This window comes from Suricata suricatta, chromosome 4, assembly GCF_006229205.1.
Source record: "Suricata suricatta isolate VVHF042 chromosome 4, meerkat_22Aug2017_6uvM2_HiC, whole genome shotgun sequence".
Lineage (NCBI taxonomy): Eukaryota > Metazoa > Chordata > Mammalia > Carnivora > Herpestidae > Suricata > Suricata suricatta.
In genome coordinates this window covers 35,600,101-35,623,135 of record NC_043703.1, presented here as the reverse complement: position 1 = coordinate 35,623,135, position 23,035 = coordinate 35,600,101, and the positions used below count along the sequence as shown (strand labels likewise).

General features: G+C 33.0%; 1 protein-coding gene across 2 annotated transcripts in view; it reads right to left on the bottom strand.

Annotated features, from left to right (window-relative positions):
- The window catches only part of KLHL1 (kelch like family member 1), a 336,973-nt gene that overhangs the window by 154,002 nt on the left and 159,936 nt on the right, over positions 1 to 23,035 (bottom strand). For both annotated transcript variants that reach the window (XM_029938429.1, XM_029938430.1), the window contains one exon: positions 20,399 to 20,595. In XM_029938429.1, the coding sequence (XP_029794289.1) occupies positions 20,399 to 20,595 (197 nt within the window). The remainder of the gene's footprint in view (positions 1 to 20,398; positions 20,596 to 23,035) is intronic.

Here is a 23,035-nt window from a genome sequence, read left to right as displayed (position 1 = left end):
CCTTATATATTTTAGATACTAGCCCTTTATCTGATATGTCATTTGCAACTATCTTTTCCCATTCTGTCAGTTGCCTATTAGTTTTCTTGATTGTTTCCTTTGCAGTGCAGAAGCTTTTTATCTTGATGAAGTCTCAAGAGTTAAGTTCTATATAGGTAGGCATTTACACCATCAACTCAGACATATAGACATATGTATATGTAAAACCTTTGTCTGCTATAGATAGTTTTCCACAAAATTTTTATTTTGCTTGGCTATAACATTATTACTTCATATGTGAGGCTTATAGATAGTTTAGATAGTCATTTTAGTGGATTGCTTTACTAAGTTATCTGGTGTGCACCTTATTGTCTGGACTTAACACTTGTATTTCTATAGCACTGATTCCTAAAATTGGGATCGATTTGTTGTGGGACACTTCACACTTGCTATATTGATCAGCATGGCCAAATTCCTTTTAGAATTTACATTCTTAGCAATGATAGAAATATTGTATTTTACCTCACTTTCTTAATAATGACTGTTATTAGACTTAAATTCTACTGATTTATTTTTATAACTTTATAGGAGAAAAGTAAAATAGGATGTTTATTTAATTAGCACAAAATTTAGTACTACGGCTTCCTTGGTTTTCATGTTTTGCTACATTATTTAATTGGTTGATTCATTTAAAAAATAACTTGTGAATCTGGTTTATATTATTAAGAGTAATCTTTTTTTATTAACTATTTTAAATAATTTCTCCCAAAATGTCACTTGCATTTTGTCTCATATGACCCAGACTTCTATATATGCAGTTTATTTTTGACTGGTCATGAAACTGAATGCTGCATGAGGAAGCAACAAAGTAGATGACTTATTTATTTTTTTACCTTCTTTGCTTTGCTAGCACTTCACAGAAGGAAGGATATCCTTTTACAGCCAGTTTATGTCAGCTAATTGCAAATGTTCTTGATAGCTGGGCTCCTTTCATGAAACAACAAACATAATATAGTTTAGAGTACAGCACAACAACACAATGTAATTAAAGGTCAGTCTCAACTGGACTTAGAGTCTAATCTCATCAGGTGCTTTTGGCCTCCATAACATTTCCGAAATCCTCCTTTCTAAGAGTCTGAATTACAGCATCTCCTAAAGAGATTACTGCAGTGGCCTACAGCAATTCTCCCTTCTCATGTGCCCTTCCTGTATTCGATTAACTACCTTCTCCTCTCCCTTATCTTTGTAGGACAACTTGTAAAATTCTCATACATAAAAATTTTCCAAGTCTCTCATTCAATTATAGGAGAAATAGTCAACTTTTTAAAAATTATGATAACAAAATTCCTTCAGAGTTGATCAGCTACTAATTTTCCAGCTTTTTTTCAGACACTGCTTCTTACATACTCTGTAATCAAACATACAAACTCCTCACAATTCTGAGCAACATTTTGTACCTCACAGAATTTTTGGTAATACAACTTCTGTGTCTCAGTAGTATGTATCTGGATCAGGAAATCAGAAGAAATGGTCAAACTCGTCTTACATCATTGTAGACTACTTTGGCATTTTATCCCCAGGAGTAGCAAGTATCTAAGGGTTGGCTGCTCTACTTTTCAATGTTAAACTGAATGAAAAGAGCTCTGAAAATTTTACTCCCTTTTCTATACTATATAGTCTATACTATACAATACTATACTAGTCTTTCAAAGCATCTGTGTATTATATGTGCAATATTTATGTCCTCCATATATTTGTAGTATTTGTGCTTGTTGCAGATGATGATGATGATGATGATGATGATGATGGTGATTACTATCAAATGGAAATGATTACTATCAAATGAAAACATTTGTATCTGGGACTGATATGTGTCCAGAAGAGGTACTGTCAATTTTCCTTAACTGATTCCTCTTTTTTACCTGACATAGTCTGCAATCTAGCCATGGAATTTAAACTGTATTGGTAGATTGCTGATTTATGGTTTTGTTGTTGTTGTTGTTGTTGTTGTTGTTGTTCAGCTGTGAAGTTGTTTGAGTGGAAAAGATGAATAAGACAGGTGATAGAAAAATCCATGTTGGGTATATTAGGGTCACCAATTTTCTCTACAAATAGATGGAATCCCATATCACCCAGCCAGAGCCAGCTCTGCAGGAAGGTCTAATAGGAAGTTCAGAGGAGTGTCCTGAGACTTCAATCCAGTCTGCAGGAGCAAGCCAGGGCAGCTGGAAGCAATCTCCAGAGCCCCCTGTCCAAAACAATGTATTCAGGTATTTTTGTTCTCTACTTGGCCCTGCCTCATCTTCAAGTTTAGGTTAGAATTGGTCCAAAAACAGTTGGTTTCACTCTGCTTCTTCCACTATTTTAATTTAGCTGATGGAATATAAATGAGGGGCCCTCATTTTTCTTATGGCTCAGCTATGTCTTTTCATATTCTCTAGAGTAGGATCCACTTCCCTACACAACCTGCCTGCTTGCATAATGATATAAATTAAAGAAGATGTATGTCAACTTGGTACTTCCCTTTTACATTGGGCCTAATCTTTACTTGATTTGGCAGCTTCATTAGAGCTTACATTATTGAGCTATTATAATTTACTAGCTCAAATGTTGGTGAATTATCAGCTTTATTCTGTCTGATTACATTCATTTTGGAGAGTTTTGTGAATGGAGTTATAAAAACAGTGCTTACTTTCTTATCAGAATTCCTATTCACAATGTATGTGAGCTTGTCAATCTCTACATTTTGGAAGATAATAAATGAATCCCATCTTAACCCCATCTTAATAGAAAATTAGGAAAGTATATACATGATTAAAGATATAAGGCATTAGCCCTTTTGTAGTTTACAGTGTTATCTTAATAGATATTCAGGCAGTACCCAATGAAATGGTATAATGAAAGTGACATCCCTAAAGCAAGGTCACCATGAAGGATTACCCAACATTACTTTGCAGATATAAGAATGGAAAAGGGAGTAAAAAAAATAATGTAAAATTATCCTTTTGTTGAAAAAATTAAGAAAGTGAAGTTGATGAATAGTATGTAGGGCACAATGGGTTTTCTTGGCTATTTGTGTTTGTTTTTATATGTTCATTTAAAATACTAGATTTTACATAAGTTTATGACTGTCTTGAGCCTTTTAAATTATGGAAATGTATATAGATATGCCTTTTTATACCAAATATGGTCACAGAACAAAGGGTAACAGTGAATGAAAAATTCTTATTCCTCTAATTTTTCATTTTCAAATGTTCTTGGAGAAAAAGAGAGGTCAGCAAACATACATGTTTGTTCACATATTATCTCTGAACAAAACACCTCACAGACATCAATTCTCCTCTGTATGCACTCATAAAATAAAGGTTACACATGAAATAAACAAGAACATTAAATATACAAACACATAAGCAGTCATAAATGTTAACCCCATCCCTTTTTAGCATATTCATAAACTTTATTTCTGCATAATAATTAATGCTTCATGCTGTTTCAGCACCAACTTGGAAGATAATGAGGCTTCTGTATGTTAAAATGTAAATGATCTTACTGACCAAATAACAGGGGACATATATTTCTTTTCCATAAGACGATCTAGCCAGAAAAAAATAAAGTGGGGTTGCAACTGCAATAATTTCCTTTGGAACAAATTAAAAACCTCTTCCTTCCATAAAAAGAAACATTATCAAACACCTTACTAGAAATCTGATAAGATAAAGTTACACAGCATGTCAAGTCACCCCTTTTGTCTGCAACATGATTTATAATGCATGTGCCTTGTAGGAAATCTATTAATACAGATATAATCCTATAATCCTCATCCATCAATGTGAGTGGAATAATGGGATTCTGTTCAGTGGATCTCAGTCTTGCACAGTAATGCCTTAAATGCTTCAAACAAACATTTGCTACATAAATGTTGCATATGGACTGAGGGTCAGTATAGTTGAATCAATTCAAGTTTATAACTATTTCGGAAACTATTTTATAGTATTCCAAATCCATGCAACTGATCTCTCTTAAAGTTCTGTCCACCCTATTTAATGAAACTCAGTGTGAAGACAGCCTCTAAATTCTAATCATTCTTGCCTTTCCTCAAATATTGGATTGGATTTTATTCTTTCTCTTTCCTTATCCATAACTTTATTATTCATTCATTTGTTCAAACATTCAATCAAAGCAATATTTTTTCAAGTCTTCTATAAGGGAGACCAATAGCTTCTAGCTTTAAAAAAAAGAATGTCTCGTGAAGATTAGGAATAGATGAGACACATAAAAAGTAATAAATTCTATAACCAATGCAAGGATAAGGTCACATAAAAACATAGTGAAGTTTTCAGGGTGGCTCAGGGATATGTAAGGGAACATTTTACTTAAGTTATATTTTAGGGTTGAATATTAAGTTGAAATTTTGTGAACACATATAGGAAAAGTAAATGGCTTGGGTAGAAAGAGAATGATGTGTGAGGGCACAGGTGATGAAACTTCACAGCATGGAGTGGAGCTGCATACAGTACTGAGTATGGTGGAATAGCAGAGTTATGGGGAAATCTGGTAGAAAAGTAGGTAGACACCAGATTATAAACTCAGTGTGTACTAACAGTTTATACTTACTAATGGGAGAGTCTCTAAAGAATGCTTACCTGGAAATAGATTGAATCATATTTAAATTTAAAGAAATTAACCACCTAACTAAAGGAAAGTAAGTAATAGGGTCATCTGGGTGGCTCAGTTGGTTAAGCATCTGACTTAGGATCAGGTCATGATTTCACAGTTAGTGAGTTCAAGCCTCACATTGGGCTCTGTACTGATCGCTCAGAGCGAGAGTCTCGAGCCCAATTCAGATTCTGTGTCTCCCCCTCTCTCTCTCTGCCTCTCTCTCTCTTTCTCTCCCTCTCAAAAGTAAACAGAAATTAAATTTATAAACAAAATAAAAAGGTAAATAATAAAATGCTATTTTATCTCCATTGAAAACCATGATTTAATACAATTTTTATAAAGCTTGAGAACAAGCAAAGTCAAACAATGTATATTTAGGGATGCATACATGTGTGGTAAATACATTACAAAGAACACATGTATTTAAAACACATTACTACAATCTTACTATCCTCAAAGAATAGGGTTTACCTCTGAAGGATAGACAGGTAGAAAGGGTTTCATGGATTGCATAGGTAGAAGTGAACTTTAATGTTTGATTTTAAGTTGCATACCACTATCATGGAAAGTTATTTGAGTGTTATAATTTATAACATTAATATATCTTCTAAGTTTCAAGTTTTACAAAATAACCTACATAAGAGGAAAAATATTTAAAAATAAAATATTTGAAAGCATTGCAAATGGATTAAAAATATTACATAATAATATTACATTTTAAGAAGAATTGGATTGGGAGAAAAAGAAATAGAAGCTAATTCAACATCTTCGGTGAGAACAGATGAGAGATTTAACAGAGTAGTGAACTCTAAGCAAAAGGGAAGTTGGGTTCAGTAAATGGTAAAAGAGAAAGGAAAAGAGTAATGAAGGGTGCCCCAAAATACAAGGTAGGATTCTAAAGACCAAAGTATCCAATAATGAGTATGTCTTAGTGGAGACTGAATCCAGACTGCAATAAGAGTTCAAGAATTTCTACACTGGAGTTGTTCAGGGGTGGTGATCTGGTTTGAAGGGCAAGTGCTAGGGCTCTTGTGTTGATATTGTGATTAAAAAAAAACACTTCAAATTAAGTGTCAACTACAGATCAATTAAAAATTACATTCTAAGATGCTTTTATTTATACTTATTATTACTTCTTGAAATGCCAATTTTTAAACAGAATCATCATCATCATCATCATCATCATCATCATTATCATTAACATCATCATTGTTAGTGCTATTATCTTGCTCTTTGAGATGCTTCTAGGAGGTGTGGATGTGAAGGGAGACATTCTAAGGGCACCAAAATAGTTGAGGAAGTATCAGGATATAAGGAAGAAGAGTTAATGAGAGATAATTTAGTGCAATAGTTAAAATTGCAATAGTTAAAAATAGTTTGAAGGCATCTGGGTGGCTCAGTCAGTTAAGTGTCCAACTTCAGCTCAGGTCATGATCTCAGAGTCCATGGGTTTGAGCCCCATGTCGGGCTCTGTGCTGTCAGCTCAGAGTCTGGAGCCTGCTTCAGATTCTGTGTCTCCCTCTCTCTCTGCTCCTCCCCTGTTCACTCTATGTCTCTATCTCTCAAAATAAAGACACAATTTTTTTTTTAAATTACTGACTTTGAAACTAGTTCCTCTAATTTGAATTCTGGCTCTGTGTACTTATGAACAAGTACAATTCAATGAGTTAATTAATGTTCTTTGCCTCAGTTTCTTTGACCATAAAGATACTTCCTATCTCAGCATTGTTAGGAATAAAATAGTTAATATATGACACTTAGAATATTGGATGGCTTATAGTAATCTGTTATAATTATTAATATTATTTTCATGAAATTGTAAAGAAATTGTTATTGCTTGTCTTTCTGCTCTCTATACAGCTAAGACATATTATGCAACACTTATAAATAAGGTACATGGAGGACTGTGTATCATTTTAATGTCATATTGGAACATGAAGGTCACCATTGAAGAATTATTTAATCCACTAGAACAATATACCTGTGTTTGATTTATCATTCCTATAGATTAGAGCTTAAATTCTGTGAAATTACATGTTAACTTGCAGAATAATGATAGTTGTGAATAATTTTACCTTCTGCAAAAGGGAAACAATAATGTTTAAAGTTTAATGACTTGGAGGGCATCAACTTTATCTTTGCAAGTTTATTTCAGCATTCTTATTCTCAGTAACTTTGGTCTCTTTAAACCAGTTTACCACCCTGCTGGTACTGTCATTCATGAGATAAATTATATCCATGTGCTCAATATATATTTGCGTGGCTCATGATTTTTACTCATGATTTTTTGTTTGTATTAGCATTATGATGTAACTTTGGAAAGTGTATACCCATTTCTTTATAAGTAACTTTTAACTACTTTCCCTTATTGTATAGCAGTAGTAAGCCAGTATAAAATGATGGTGAAGTTTATTTGAGCCTGCTTGGGATTCTCAATCTCTCTCTCTCTCTCTCTCTCTCTCTCTCTCTCTCTCTCTCTCTTATGCTCTCTTTCACTCTGTCTCAAAATAACTAAACTTAAAAATATAAAACTAAGAAGACAACTCGATTAAAAATAGCCAGAAGAGAAGGAAGAACAGACATTTCTCCAAAGAAAATATAAAAATATCCAATAAGTACATGAAAAGATGTTCAATTTCATTAGGACTAGGAAATGCAAACCAAAAGCACAAAATATCATTTACCATACATGAGAGTGGCTATAATCAAGAAGAAAGTTAATAAAAAATTATTGACCAAGATCTAGAGACATTGAAAACTTAGACACTCCTTTAGGGAATGTGAAATGCTGCAGCTACTCTGAAAAACAATCTGATAGGTCCTCAGAATCTTTAAGATAGAATTACTATACAGCCACTTCATTACTGGTTGCTTATACAAAAGAAATGAAAATAGTATGTCCACACAAATACTTGTATACAAATGTTCATGGAAGTAGTGGTCATAATGGCCCCCAAGTGTAAACAACTCAAATGTCCATCAACTCGATGAACAAATACATACAATGGGGATCTGTCCGTGTGATATAATATTATTTGGTAATAGAAATGAAGTACTAGCACATGCTACAATGTGAATGAATCTTGAAAACATTACACCACACAAAAGAAGTCAGTCTCAAAAGACTACAGATTGTATGATTTCAGTGGAGGGAAGGCTAGTAATAGCTACAGTGTTTCTTTATGAAGTGATGGAACTGTTTGAAATTGAAAATTGATTATGGTGATGGAAGTGGAATCTGTGAATATACTAAAAAGCATTGAGTTGTATACTTTAAGTTGCTGAATTGTATGGTTGGTGAATTATTACCTCACTAATGCTTTCATAAAACTTAAAATATTTGGAAGCAGGAAAATGTTTATTCATTCTTCCACAATTATTTGTTGATCCTCTCCTGTAGTGACATTGAGGTCTTATTAATGATAAAACGGCACTTATCCACCTTATCTAGAAATGCATTTACATTTCATGGAAATTCAGATTTAACAAGATATTTGGAAAATCATGAGGCTGCAAGAGACCACATGGGACCAGTATTATCTCAAATAAACTTCATTTTATAGTTAATGAAATAGATCTCAAGTGAATTACTCAAAAACACAATCTTATCAAACATGTAAAAAGGCAGATTTTATCATTTTCAGTGCAATTTTTTTCCCTCATACTTCATGTTCTTTAGTGCTCAAGAAACATTTAAACCTCACAGAGCTTCAACAATCAGGAGATAATGGAAACTTGAAACAAATTGTTAAAAAATTAAATTGTTGGTCAAAAATAAAAGGAACACTGGTGGGAACATATTCTGGACTAAAATGAATGAATGAATGACTGAATGGATGGATGAATGGATGAATAAGCAAACAAATAAATAAATGATAAATAAAAGAGTGCAGACTAGACGTTTAGCCCATGTATTTATTTATTTATTTATTTATTATTTTTTAATGTTTTTATTTATTTTTGAGAGAGAGAGAGAGAGAGAGAGAGAGACAGCATGAGCAGGGGAGGGTCAGAGAGAGAGGGAGACACAGAATCTGAAGACAGGCTCTAGGCTCTGAGCTAGCTGTCAGCACAGAGCCCAATGCGGGGCTCAAACCCACAAACCATGAGATCATGACCTGAGCCAAAGCCGGACACTTAACTGACTGAGCCACCCAGGCGCCCTAGCCCATGTTTTAAAGAGAGACTTGAGAAATTACATAGTTTAATAGCTTATCTAAATGGAATTACTTCCACAGTATCAATGCCAAAAATGTGAGTATATTTTCTTTTAATCTCAGTGGTGTTCTATGCTCTCACAAATTATTAAAAAAAATAAGCTTCAAGCAGAAAAGTCAAGCTTCAAGAAATGTCAAAAATTCTAGGATATTATTAATTAAAATTTTAGGATGTAATATTTAATGTTAATAATATGATATGCTAATATAATATGTGTACAAAATATTTTAGTCATAATTTGGATTAAAACAGTAGCAGCAAAACTAAGAATTTGAAAGAATTATGTAACTTTCAACATCTAATTTTGATACATATTATATTGGCTTTTAAAAATAAGATAAAGGGCACTATAGATTACTATATAGTTTTTATTCATCAGTCAATAATATAAACCTATTTTCTGCTAATATTTGATATTCGAGAATACCATTGAATGAAGGTTGGCCTTTGTTATTCTGTTCACCCAAGCTGATTCTTAGAGTTCATAAGTTTTTCATCTGTTGATCTATCAGAAAAGCCCTTTTATTTTGGCCTGGGACCTGAGGCTTCTTGATTCCTGTTTCTATTGCCCAAGTGGACAAGAGATATATTTCTATGAAAAGTTTATAGATCTAGGTGTTTTTTAACTTATGCTTATTACCAAGTTTTATTTGAACGAAGCTGAAATACTCCACTCATATTTCTACCTTCTTGAAATAAAATAAAGAAATAATTCTCAAGGCATTTTATGACTTCAAAAGTAAAATAAGAGAGTGTCAATTTACTGTGATGAATTTCAAGTAAGTTCTTGCAACTGTCCACTTTTGATTCTAAATGATCTAGTGAAATAACATTCTTCCTAAGTCAAGTGATGTTTCAGTCTGCTGACAACTAAACTATCACAAATCTCTAAAGGTTTTTTACCAGTGAAAGCACACTATTCAAATGCACACCACATCATCGGTTACTTAAAATCCAAGCTTTAGAGTCTTTGATAAAAATTAGAATTTTCAAGTTTTCTGTCCTTCACCATAATCTTTCTGAGTAATTGAGAAAATGCACTTGCCATGCTCTAGTTCCAAAGAGGAAGAAAGAATATTACTGCGTCTTAAAGTGATATGTCAGAATATATGACAAACATTAATGAAGACAGTATTTTAATTGCTGTCTACATTTTATGCTTTTCATCATTCTGTAAAAATATATGAATTTTAATTTATAAAATTTTGAAATGGAAAAGCTATGATAATGATGATCATAATATAAGTATATACATGATTTATAGAAATGCAGATTTTCAAAACAATGTAAACTAGGGTTATCGTAGAGTTTACTACTTAAAAGTAAGACCTTTCTTCTGAATGAATATATGCAGTCAATGCTCATACAGATGTCTATTTGTGCATGGAAATTTATGCATATATGTCCTAATCAGCAATTACATATAATAAAATCTAATTTTAACTTCACCAATTTTCTTCAATTGCAATATATTTATTTGAAAATATCTTCTACAGTTTGTTGTCCTCTGTCTCCTTATAATTTAGTTACCCTCATTTATTCTTATCCATATACCAGAAGTAAAAATGGAAACACTACTTTATAAGTTGAGAATCAGCTTATTTTCTTTTCAAAAAAAATAAAAAACTGGAGAAGAAACTGAATTCCATCTCTATCCATATATTTGGAAATCTTTTCATATTCTTTTAACTTTAGATCCAATAAAATCGCAAATTGTCTTTAACAAAGGTTTAGAATAGTATTATATCTGGTTGGAAATTTTATCCGTTCTTCAATAAATCTGCTTAGAATTAGTATTGAATAAAATAGTCCATTTTGCTTTGAAATGGGCTACTCTTCATTATTTCAAAGAAAACTTTTCACTGATTGTAAGTTATATAACTCTAATATCACTAAAATATCTTTCTTTTTTGCTCAAGTAAACATTGCCTTTTATATAAAAGGAACACAGAATAGTTAAAAGTGGTTACTGGGATAAAGTCTACCACCTAAGTACATTGTTTATTGAACTATCCTGACTTAGAGAAGTCAGGATCTGAATTCCATTCTTTAGACCTTTCTGATTTCTGGGGACGATTATCCATTAATTGTGATATGTTGCTTAATAAACTTTAATCATCTATGAAAATAGTATACATTTGCCCAACTATTAATTTTTCTGTGACTATGTGCTGTTTGTGTGGGACAGAACATTTTATTTTTTTATTTTATATTTGTATTATATATTTATTCCTTGATGGCCTGGCAAACAAATAAAAACTGATTTTCAGTAAGTATAACTTTTATTTGAAATACTCAAATATTAAATGTGGATCCACTAAAAAATATACAGTTGGGGATTTTTGTTTTTGTTTTTGTTTTTTGTTTTTTTTTTTTAAGTAGGTTCCATGGGCAGAGCCCAGAGCCCAATGAGGTCTGAACATAGGGCCTGAACTCAGCACCCTGAGATCAAGACTTGAGCTGAGATCAAGAGACTGCTGCCTAAATGACTAAGACACCCATGCACCCCAAACATTTTATAAACAACTGATTAAAAATGCTAATGAACTTTAAAGATCATGGATGCATCTTGTATGTATGTATGTCTGTATTTATAGATATATTTTAATAAAGAGGCATGAAAAGTAAAATTAGCCACAAAATATATATTTCTAATTATTGTGAAACAGGGATAATACATTTCATTACTAATTCCAATTATATGTAGCTTAAATCAATAAAATTTATAACAGCATATTTCAAATTATTAATATTTGAAATTATTCATTTATCCTTTCTTGCAAATATCATTTATCATGTTCCTAAAATGAGAAAGGTATAGGGTGCCTAGATGACTCAGTAGATAGAGCATACAACTCTTAATCTTGAGGTTGTAATTTTGAGCCCCACATTGGGTATAGAGATTACATACAAAGCAAATCTTTAAAAAAATAAAAATAAAATGATAAAGGTACTATATATTGAGAACTAGGAATACAGCAGTGAATACATCAGATGCAGTTTGTTACTTTGTGGAACATGTAATCTAGCTCTGTGCATAATATTTTACATTTAGACTAAATTGGAGAATGAGAGGAACACCTGATACTCTATAAGAAGATATTTATTCCTTAAATTTTGTCTCGTACATTTCTAAGCAGTCCTTTTAGGAAATGATCAGGCCCATCTCAAATCTGCCCTACATACAAGGGACAGACTGAGTTTCTCAAGCAATGATAGATGTATCCTGTTTCATATGAACTATAATCAATATCTCTACCTTTTATTCCTCTTTAGAAACTTACTATTAAAGATCTTTCAGCACAAGTATAGTCCTTAAGTGAAAAGTGACAATAAAAGAAAAATCTAAAAGAGAAGCAAAAAAAGAAATTACTTTCATAATATGTGATTCATTACCTCATCAGAAAATACAAATACTTTACCTTAGTTCATGAGGTGCAAATTATGATAATAGAGTGAAACTTTTTTATGCACAAAAATTCAGAATTTTTTTTCACTTGAACAAAAGCATATCATTATGAATTTCATTTGTTGTAGGACTGTGCTTTGCAAACTGAAAAAGGCACTGCAGCCAAAATGTTTCTGGCTTTCCTTTCTTCTGACATCACATAAGAAGCCCTTTTAGGACTATTCTAATAACGTAGGAATATTACTTGTTCCAGAAGGGAATTCCAAAGATTAAGTGATGGAAATAATTAAACACTTGGATGCTACTTACAAGTTAGTATGAAAATCTCTTATATGTGTATTTATAATATATTTTCTAATATTAGTTCCTTCTTGATACTTTGTTAGTTCTGTTGTTGCTACAGCATCAACTCAACATAGAGCTACTCCACAAACATTTGTATCTGCTGGACAATGAAGACCTAATACATTTTTAATAGTAGATTCTGTGTGTGTGTGTGTGTGTGTGTGTGTGTGTGTGTGTATTTGATTTTATATAGGTATGTACTACCTCTCTGTGTTTTAGAAATAGCTCAGTAGGAGAAATAAAAATGAATTTAAAATATGCAAATGAAATCATCTTCAAAATGAATATAATACTTTTCAGGTAGATGAATATTATCATTATCTTCAACATCATCAACATCAAGAAAGCGGAAGTATACATTTCTTAAAATAGAACGTTCTTCGTTTGGATATGAAAACCTAAAATGGAAACATATTTGAAGAATATCTGAATAGAAGAAATGGACTGTATCTAAAATGGACCCTTAAAAAGCTTATAATTTTTATTTGATACTCTGCAATTATGCTTAATTAGTCTTTGAAACTGTCATAAATGCACATTTAATTGTGGTTATTTTATGAACCCTAACAATTACACAGTTCTGTGTAGTCAAACTGCAATCACATGAGTGAATAATTATGTGTTATAATGTTACTATTTATTATACCTCTCTATCAGTTTATCCAGTGCAATGTGAATATCCTGTTTGCACATGACACTGAACACAAAAGTCAATTTTTAAAACTCCTCCACTGAAATCAACTTCCAGTCTTAGCTAGTAGACTAGGATTGTACCAATGACTATGACTTAGGACATAAACAACTTCCTGCAAAGAGTTGTGAGCTTAATTTAGGCACTGAGGGAGTAAATAAAACCAAAAACCCAAACAATAGAAAGTTAATTTCTATGGAAGCTTCCACATGCTTCCCTACTACTCGTGATCATCCATGTTTGGTGGTAGTTGTCCTTGAAACCACTCAATGTATTCAACCTTTATTTCTTATCAATTTACAAAGGAATGCCGAAAGCCAGCTTTTGTTCATTTTCAACTTGACAACTGTATATTAACTTAAACTCATTACTCAGACCATGTATTACTCAGATACTGAAAACAAGTAACATGAAGTTATGAATAACACTTTTTAAGGATGACATTTAACACAAATTTTAGTCCTAATATATCACATAATTGTTCTGAGAATAATATAGGTGAACAGAACCTTGTTTTGATGACTTGAAAAAGCAAAGCAATTTAAAATTATATTCAAAAAAATTAAAAATTAAATTAAATCAAATTCTGTGTATTCTCCCAACAAAAACCTCTACTTAGTGGGTTATTAGAAGAGTTACTGGCAATGATAAAAAAGAGCATGCTGCTAGCTAGGAAGCATGAGAAATGTCAGGATTTCAAAACCATGAACAAAAACCACATAAATCAAGTTTGTTCTTCTCTGGCTTTGCTCTAGTGGTTCTGAAGAACAAGTGAATGAGGTATAGAATTTTTAGAGTGCCCGTCTGAAAGGGCGGCCCTTCTTACACTGACTCAGCGAGGCTCTATGGTGCAGTGCTGAGCCTTCTACCTTCCAAGACTATTGATTGAACATGGTAGACTCTGATTAGTCCTATTGGCACGCTTCTGCCCCTAGTGTAAACATCGTGAAATGTTACAAGCCATACTGGTAGCACTGGGCAGAATGTGAGAGTGAAGTGAACAGGGAGATGAAAAAAAACAAAGCAAAAATAAAATCTGAGGAACAAAATGTTCATGGAGTTCTCTACTTTCATCTATGTTTTAAATTTATAATATCCATTTTGTCTAAAGTAATCCATTTTTAAAGTATGCTGGATATCAGAAATCTATTTTGATTTAATGGATAAAATGAAATTGCTGTGTAATCATTAAAATATTAGGTAGAGCATCTAATTTCTAGTAAGACAGTATTGGCTTAAATCTCCATTCTAGAATGTTCTTCCTATTGTTTTTCAGGAATTATTGAACGTGCTGAATCAATTTTAGAATGGATATTATGCATACTTTGCAGCGGTTTTGAAAGGATTAAATTAACTCAGCATGTTTAATCCTAGAACAATGCTTGATATGTACTATATACCCTTAACTTGTACACTGCCAGCACCTGCAGTGGGATGCACTGCTAACAAACACAGTGACAGAAGTTAGAGTTACCTCAGTTTCTCTTTTTCTTTCTCACTCACACAAATATGCATGTGAGGTTACACATACAGGCCTCTAGAAAATGCCAACCTTTATTTTTAGTTTCTTTTCTGGCCTTCTCCTCATGGAGGTCGGGCAACTAGTCTTTAAATTTAAATTCGGCTTTAACTCACTCAAAACCTTTTCAATGATACACCATTATACTCAATATAAAAACCCAAATCCTTAAGAAATTCTCAATCACCTTGGAAAATCGTCTCTGCCTAAAACTCTAGTCCTATTATCCACCTGGCTTCCTTTCTGCCCAAATATCCAATCACTCTTGAATTTTCTTAAGCAGAATAAGCTCCTTCCCACCTCAGATCTTTGGCTCATCATGAGTTTAGCCAACACGTCACCTGATGAATTCTGCCTCATCCTTTACAGCTCCGTATGTGGCATCACTTGTTTCAGGAGGCTTTGTCTCTTTCATTCTCCCATAGGATCTTATCACTGTCCTTTGTAGCAGATGCCATATGTATGCATAGATGCAAATATATATGCATGTATATAAATGTCATATACAGTAACAATATTTTTGCATTCAATATCTTCATTTTTATTCTAAAAGCAAGCTATGTCTATTTTAGTTACCGTTGTATGTGCAGTGTGACAGAATAGTCTCGATACAGAATATTCAACAGTCACTCTCTCACTATTCACTCAACAATAAATCCTATGCACTTAAGGTATAGAAGTTCAATAAAAATGCTAACAAGAAGCTACCACAGTAATGGAAGAGAAGAAAACATAATAACAAAATCAAAAATATAAAGCTAGAAACTAATAACTACACGAAAGGCTATAAAACCATGTGAGGGATAGAGGGTTTTGAAGACAATGCCACATTATATTGAATATTCAGAGATAGGAGCTCTGTGGAAGAGACATTGAGCAGACATCTGAATGAGCAGAGGAGAAAAGGATATAAATACTTGGTAGAACAGTGTTTCTGGCAGAGGAGAAAGAGCAAACACAAAGGCCATCAGGTGACAGGTCATCAGGTGAAATGCTTGGGGTAGTCAAAAGGCAGTATCAAGATCAGTGTGACTGGAAGAGTATGAACAAGGAAAATACGGTAAGAAATGAGATTAGAAGAAAATTAGAAATAAACTGTGTGTTCTTCTTGAATGACTGAATTCAGGAGTCCTAAAAGATTATCCAAAGAAAATATGTTAATATATTACCATTTACTAGAGACTTTGTCAGAACCGAATAAATTTCAATACATCATGCTATTCTTTCATAAAGGGTTTTGCAGTACAGTTGTGAAGACAAATCACAAAGACAAAAAAGTACTTAATTGTGTAAAGAAGTTTATGATGATATCACATAATCCTAAATAAAGGGACACTAAGACTTCAAAGGAGAGAAAGAATGCCATGGAAAGTTTTTGTAAAATAGATTTTTTGGTTTGTTTATTTTTGAGAGGGAGAGACAGAGAGAGCATGAGCAAGAGAGACAGAGAGAAAAGGAGACAAAGAATCTCAAGTAAGCTCTATGCTGACAGCACAGGGCCCGGTGTGGGGCTCAGACTCACGAATCATGAGATCATGAACTGAGCTGAAACCAATAATTAATTGGACACTTAGCCAACTGAGCCACCCAAGCTCCCACCATAAAGGTTTTAATATATTATTTTAGGCATGAATGAACTTAAACTGGAAGCTGAGGGATTACTTAAAATTAGATACGAGAGATTCCAGGCTAGAAACATAGTATAAGTGAAGTATAAGTGAGGGGAATTCACTCCACGTGTTTAGGATGAGTGAAATAAATTCCATTTATTTTTGAGGAAAAATGCCCAGGGAATGGTTTAGAAGTCAGGTATGGAGGACTATGCATAAAAATATGTGTGAACCTGCTATTTTGAGGTAAATAAATGTTGGATGAAGTAGACAAGCCAATCTATTCAATGTAAGAAAGATTGTGAATAGTGAACTGACAGGGCTGTGCAAATGAAGGTCAGGGAATTTATGTTAATGGCCTCAATCTCAAGTTCTCTGTGAATTGTTCTCAAAAGCACTCAGCAAAGGCACTCCATTTCTTAAGAACCTCCAGATGGCTCCCATCAACTGACTCAGTCTACGGTTGTGAAGTAAATCTGTTTCAAAGGCTTGCTAAGAAGTTATTTCAAGTTTCCATTTGTCTACTTTTCTGCTTTTAACTGTTTGTGAAGTTGTACCCTCTACTTATCTTCCATAGCTTACATGGATGCCTGTTATTAACAAACTCAAACCCAGAACCAAATGGAGAGACTATTTCAGAGAAATGCAGTTCCTGGAGTCTCCTGAAAAGGCAAGATGACCTTGGAGGGAAGTGATGGTGATGATTAGTGGAAATAGAAAACCCAGCAGAGAAAGAAAGATCAGATGTCTGAAGTAGACCTTTGGACTTTCCTTCATCTTTGCACAAAGCAAATCAATCTTAATATTATTCTTTCATATAATATCTAACTTGAAAAGAAGATTACACCACTAAAGTGGAACACAGAATGAGGAACACTTACACAATACTATTAGACACAAACTTATTTTTATCAAATATGTGAAGATAATTATTTTCATGCCCTAATATAATTCAGCCACAGGCACCAAATTATTTTTCAATATCCCTTCATATGACATTCTTATAAAATCATACTATTCTTGCTAGCCTCTTCTGTTTCAATTTTTACTCTAATGCTTCTAAAATATGATGTTCAAAATTAAGCACAATTCTCATAATGAACTCTAACAATAGAGGGGGCATAAATCCTTCAATTATTGTGTTGCTGTCTGGATATTCATGAAGCCAAGGTTTAAATTAATGTTTCAGAATTAGTTTCACACTTCTGCCTAATATGGGAGTTGCAAACAAAATTTTTCAGTATTTTGCACATGAACCACTGCCAGGCTGGATCACCTTCCTGAATAGATTTTGGAATTATCCACACAAAATCAATAGCTGAAGCCAAATAACAGGATGAAATTTCCAAAGGAAAGTTACCAAATGATATAAATGGCAAAAAGCATATAACCAGCAAGGTAAGATCTGGACATTCAAGGTCAAGTTCATATCTTAAACTTTTAGCAAGGAAATTGAAAATTAAGCAAGAAATGTTATATATAAAGTAAACAAATAAATAATAAGAGCCAATAAAGAATTTAGTTCCAGATGTACTAGAAAAAGTGGGATGATTTGCTATCAAGGCAACTAAAGAAATGGTAACATAATACGCTTGCTCTCAAAGCAAAGATTGAATGATTGGATGAAGACATAAGCAAGATTAAACAAGGATCAGAAATAAAGATGTGGTGAGAAATTATAATACCCAATGTAAAACACTCATTTGAGAGTGTTAGAACTGTGAGAAAACAGTGATGTAGGAAGATAACTGATCAGAAATTTTATTCACAAAAAATAGTAACCCATGATAGTAATATCTGGAGAATATTGGAGCTTCAGGTTCCCGAAAGAATTTGAAATCACTTAAATTTCAACACACACAACACAAAACATAATCCATCCATAGTCTCAAAAATAAATTAAGATAGAGGTGTTTAGAATGTTGAGTATATTAACAAAATCCTTCTACAATTTCGTACTTTACTATAGAATATGCATTTTAAACTTTCTAAAGAAAAAATATTGTTAATATTGTGTGATAAATTGTGGAGCAGCCCAAGCAGCTGCAAGAAAAACATCTTTATTACTAAATTAATAATATCAAACTAGACCAGAAGGGACCATTATCCCTCTGGATATGGAGGCATATTGTTCTTTGGCTTAGCTAAGCCAGGAACTCCTAATTGTAATGAAATGTGCATAATTAAATGACTGCAGTTGGGGTTTGATATTTTGGTTGATGAAGTGTTTGTTTACATTGATTTTATATGGTTCATGTAATTTCAATAGAGGTACTATGCCTTGTCATGGAATATTTCAAAGGAAAATTTTGACAATAGAATTATAAAGCATGTATCTCCTTCCTCTTATTTGTATATTTTCATTTAATTTACTAATCGGCTTAAAGGATTAAAGAAGAAAAATAAAATAATATTGAAATTCTGTAGAAGAATAGCAATTAGAAGACTTTTAAATGACTGACAGTCATTAGTGATTTGAAAGGATGTTGAATCTTAAAATAAGAGCTTTTTAATAAGTAGTAACTACAAAGCTTAATGAGATATATCTCATATAAATCCTTTCCTTGAGTTGGAAAGGGAGAGTTCTATACTTTACAATTAGGTGTTTCAATAATAACAATCAAATCATTAATAATGTTGATAATGACAATAATAACATTGGCTAGCATTTTATATAGGGCTTACTATACACCAGGCACTAGAATAAGAGCTTTTAGGATGTTCTTTCTATGGTATAAAATATGATGGGTGTGAATTGTTGTAACTGATTATTGTATTCTAGAATGGAGATAACATGAAAAAATCCCACACCACAAAGTTCACACATTTAAAGTGTACAATTCAAATGATTTTTAGTATCTCTATAAAGCTGTTAGAATACATACTTATATGTAGAAAATCTGAAGACAAAACATAGACTTAAAGTATTTTATGAATATTTACTGACTGATATTTACTCAATTTAAACCCATCATTAAAATGGTAAAGTCAAAGTTCTTTAAAAAATAGATCAGTTCATTTGTACATCTAAATATTTTCCCTACTATAGAAATTTGCAGAGGTTCTGAAACCCAGTATGTACTATGCCAATAAATATTTTATAATACATACTGTAAGCATGATTTTTTTTTCCTGGACAAATCATACAAGCAGAGGTATAGCAAACACAGTGTGCTATGATGAAAATGTCGTTGGCAGCTTGTGCTGCTACAACACAACACTATTGCTGGGGTAGCTTAAAGAACAGGAATTTATTTCCCATATTCAGGAGTTGGGAAGTCTAAGATGAAGGCATAGACTGATTTGGGTTGCTGGGGAGGGCTCCCTTCATGGTTTATAGATGGCCACCTTCTTACTATGCCCTCACAAGGTGGAGAGAGAGGAGACAAATTCTCTGGTATTTTCCTTTTAAGGGCATGAATTTCGTCATGAGGGACCCACTCTCAAGTCCTCATTTAAGCCTAATTACAACCAAAAGCCCCCATCTCCAAGTACCATCAGACTGTGGATAGACTTCAATACTGAATTTTGGTTGATACAACTTATTGCATAGTAGAAATGTAAGAAAAAAAAGAAGAAAACCTTTTTGTGTGTGGTACAGACTGGCAGCTCTTTACCAGGAAGGAAAGGGGGACAAGAGGGGCAGCTGTGGAAGTAGAAATGCAAAGATAGATATGCCAGGAGCAATAAGAAAGATTAAACAACTTTTAAAATCTTAAGTGCTCCAAAATTGCCTTATAATTTTATTTATAATTTATACACAATGTAGAATTAAGTCCAATATGAACATACTTTTCTTACTTTGATATTATAAAATTCTATGTAGTACCTTGTGCCCCATAGTAGAAATATTGAAGCCTATAGAACTCATTTGAAACATAAAAAAAAGCCATTCAATGTAATGACAATTGTTTTAACCTCTGATAATACAGCTATGGCTCTATCATGAAAATATTAAATTTCCTTACCATTGTGTAACTGTGGGCTACCTTCATTAGCTCGATGCATCCTTGAGCATCTGCGAAGGCTCGGATCCCCAAACAGTTGGACGGGTGCAGCAGCTTCATGAGGAAGTGGCAGCACACTTCTACGACTTGAGGAAGCTGAAGAAGGCACGCTGCAGCAAGGAGGTTCTCAATGGTGTCTTCCTTTAATTCCAGGCAACCTAAACATTCAGTGAACGGAATCATGAAACCCTGTTTAGAGCAATAACATGTACCATGTATTACTCAAAACATTAGGCCAAACTGCTAGAAATGACCTGAGCCTAAACTGATAATCAAGATAAATAGATTTTTGCTCACTAAAGGCCAGCATCTTGCATGTTTTATGTCACGTAATGTTCAAGATCTTCTAGTAGGTACAAATGCAGTTTCACTAAAGTTGCCTGCCTGTATCCACCTCAGCAGGAATTATGGGTGTTCCTTTTGTTGCGAATTAAGAAAAAAAAAGTGGGACCAGTAAGTTTCACAAAACATGTCTACAAGCTTATGAGAGCAAAGATTTGTGAAGTTTCTGACAATACATTCATGTTTATTTTAATATGAAGCACCTATATGTGGATAATGAATACATGTGTGTATACATATCTTTTATATACCTATGTTATAAATTGCTAATATTGTTAACTCACTGTTCCCATGATTATAGTTTTCTCTAATTTTTCTTTTGGTCAGTTCTCTTAACCTCAAAAAATGATCTCTTGATTATTTCCTCTTTTGTCTCATTACTGGAATAATTTATTGAAGAATTGGACTGGACTGTTTGCAAACTGTTTGTAAAACATTCCTGGGAAGTCTTCTGGGGTCAACTATTTGGGGTTAGGTTTTTATTTGGCAATTCTACACATCTTTAATAGGTTACTCCTAGTCAGATTTTCTATGTGTCACTTAAGATTGGGTGAGCATTTCTAAGTCATACAAATGGCTTATTCCAGAAATAATTCTATTTCCATTTGTGTTTTTGCAGGACAGACTGTTACTCTTCACTAGAAACAACTTCACACATTTTCCTGAACACAGAACCAGGCCACATGATACCATCAGGATACATGTCAATGGACTATTAGTCGAGGGATGTGGGTTACTACCACACCAAGGCATTTATGACTTGAGTGTGCTCCATCCATTCTCTCTCTTTTACCAGCAAAGTAAAGACAACATAAAACCCTGGTGGATGTAGGATGCACAAGGAGTAAGGAGCCTGTGTGCCTGAGTCTACACCAAAAGCTATTGGTTTCAAATAATAATAATTCAATATTTAAACTAATGATACTCAAAAACTCAAGTACTTAACTGTATATAATTGCATTGGTTTATTTGTTTTACTTACTCTTGCAGTCTAATCTACTCTAATTTTTAAAAAAATTTTTTTAATTTATTTATTTTGAAGGAGTGAGAGAGCACAAGTAGGGGAGGACCAGAGACAAGGAGAGACAGAATCCCAAGCAGACTCTGCACCATCAGCACAGGGCCTGATGTGGGGCTCAAAATCACATACTATGACATCATGACTTGAGCTGAGATCGAGAGTCAGGGGCTTAATGGTTGTTTCTTCCTTTTTACCTTTGCTATTTCAATATTCTCTTAGAGACTATTATCAAGGGCTTGGTATTTATCAAATCATTCTTTCCTCCATATCTGTAGTTTCTTTATATATTCCATTCACTGGTTATCTCCCCAATATATTTAATATTTCATTTAAACCTTATATTTAAAACTTTAAAAATATCTCATCTTTACTTCTAGAAGTTCTCTCCATGAGAATTATTTGTATTAAATTTATAATATTTCTATATCTACCTTTAAATTCATGGATACTTATTTGGTATATCTAACATACTGCCCAATCCTAACTTACTAAAAATTTAAATAACTTTCAATCGTAGAAATTCTACCAATAGGAATCACTCATTTCCTAAAATTTTAAATTAATTCATAAACATCAGATTTTAGTCCTAAGTTTTAGTAATGTCATTCTTTTTTTTTATTATGGACTCATTTTATTTCTGCTTTTCTGTCTTTATATAACTTTATCACCTTTAGTTTTAATTATTATTACCCAAAAATAAGTATCTGTGTATCTAATAGCAGAATTTTGAGAATTTTAGATATCTTTCTGAGAAAATAATGATTTATTTTCCTTTCTGAATGTTCTAAATGTGAATGAGGTTTGAATCATCCAAACAACTTTTATTTATATAGTTCTTTTACTGCTTGCCTCAGTAAGACCTATATTGCAACCTCTTATATTCAGTAACAGTTATCAGTCCCAATATAAAGTAGATATTTTAATTCAATTGTACACTTGGAAGACAGACTACATAAAATTTGAAATTCAAACACAAACGCATAGGAAAACATAATTAACTTTCTTTTTTTTTTCTTTTGAGTGAGAGAGTGCATGTGAGAAGGGGAGAGGGACAGAGAGAGACTCTCAGCGTGGAGCCGAATGTGAGGCTCATGATGCTGGGACCGAGACCTGAGCCAAAACCAAGAGTGAGACACTCAATGGACTGGGAAAACCAGGCACCTTAGCTTCCATTATTAATATGCTATCATCTAATTGAAATTTAAGTGTGCATTCTTGTTAGCTAGGATTTATTT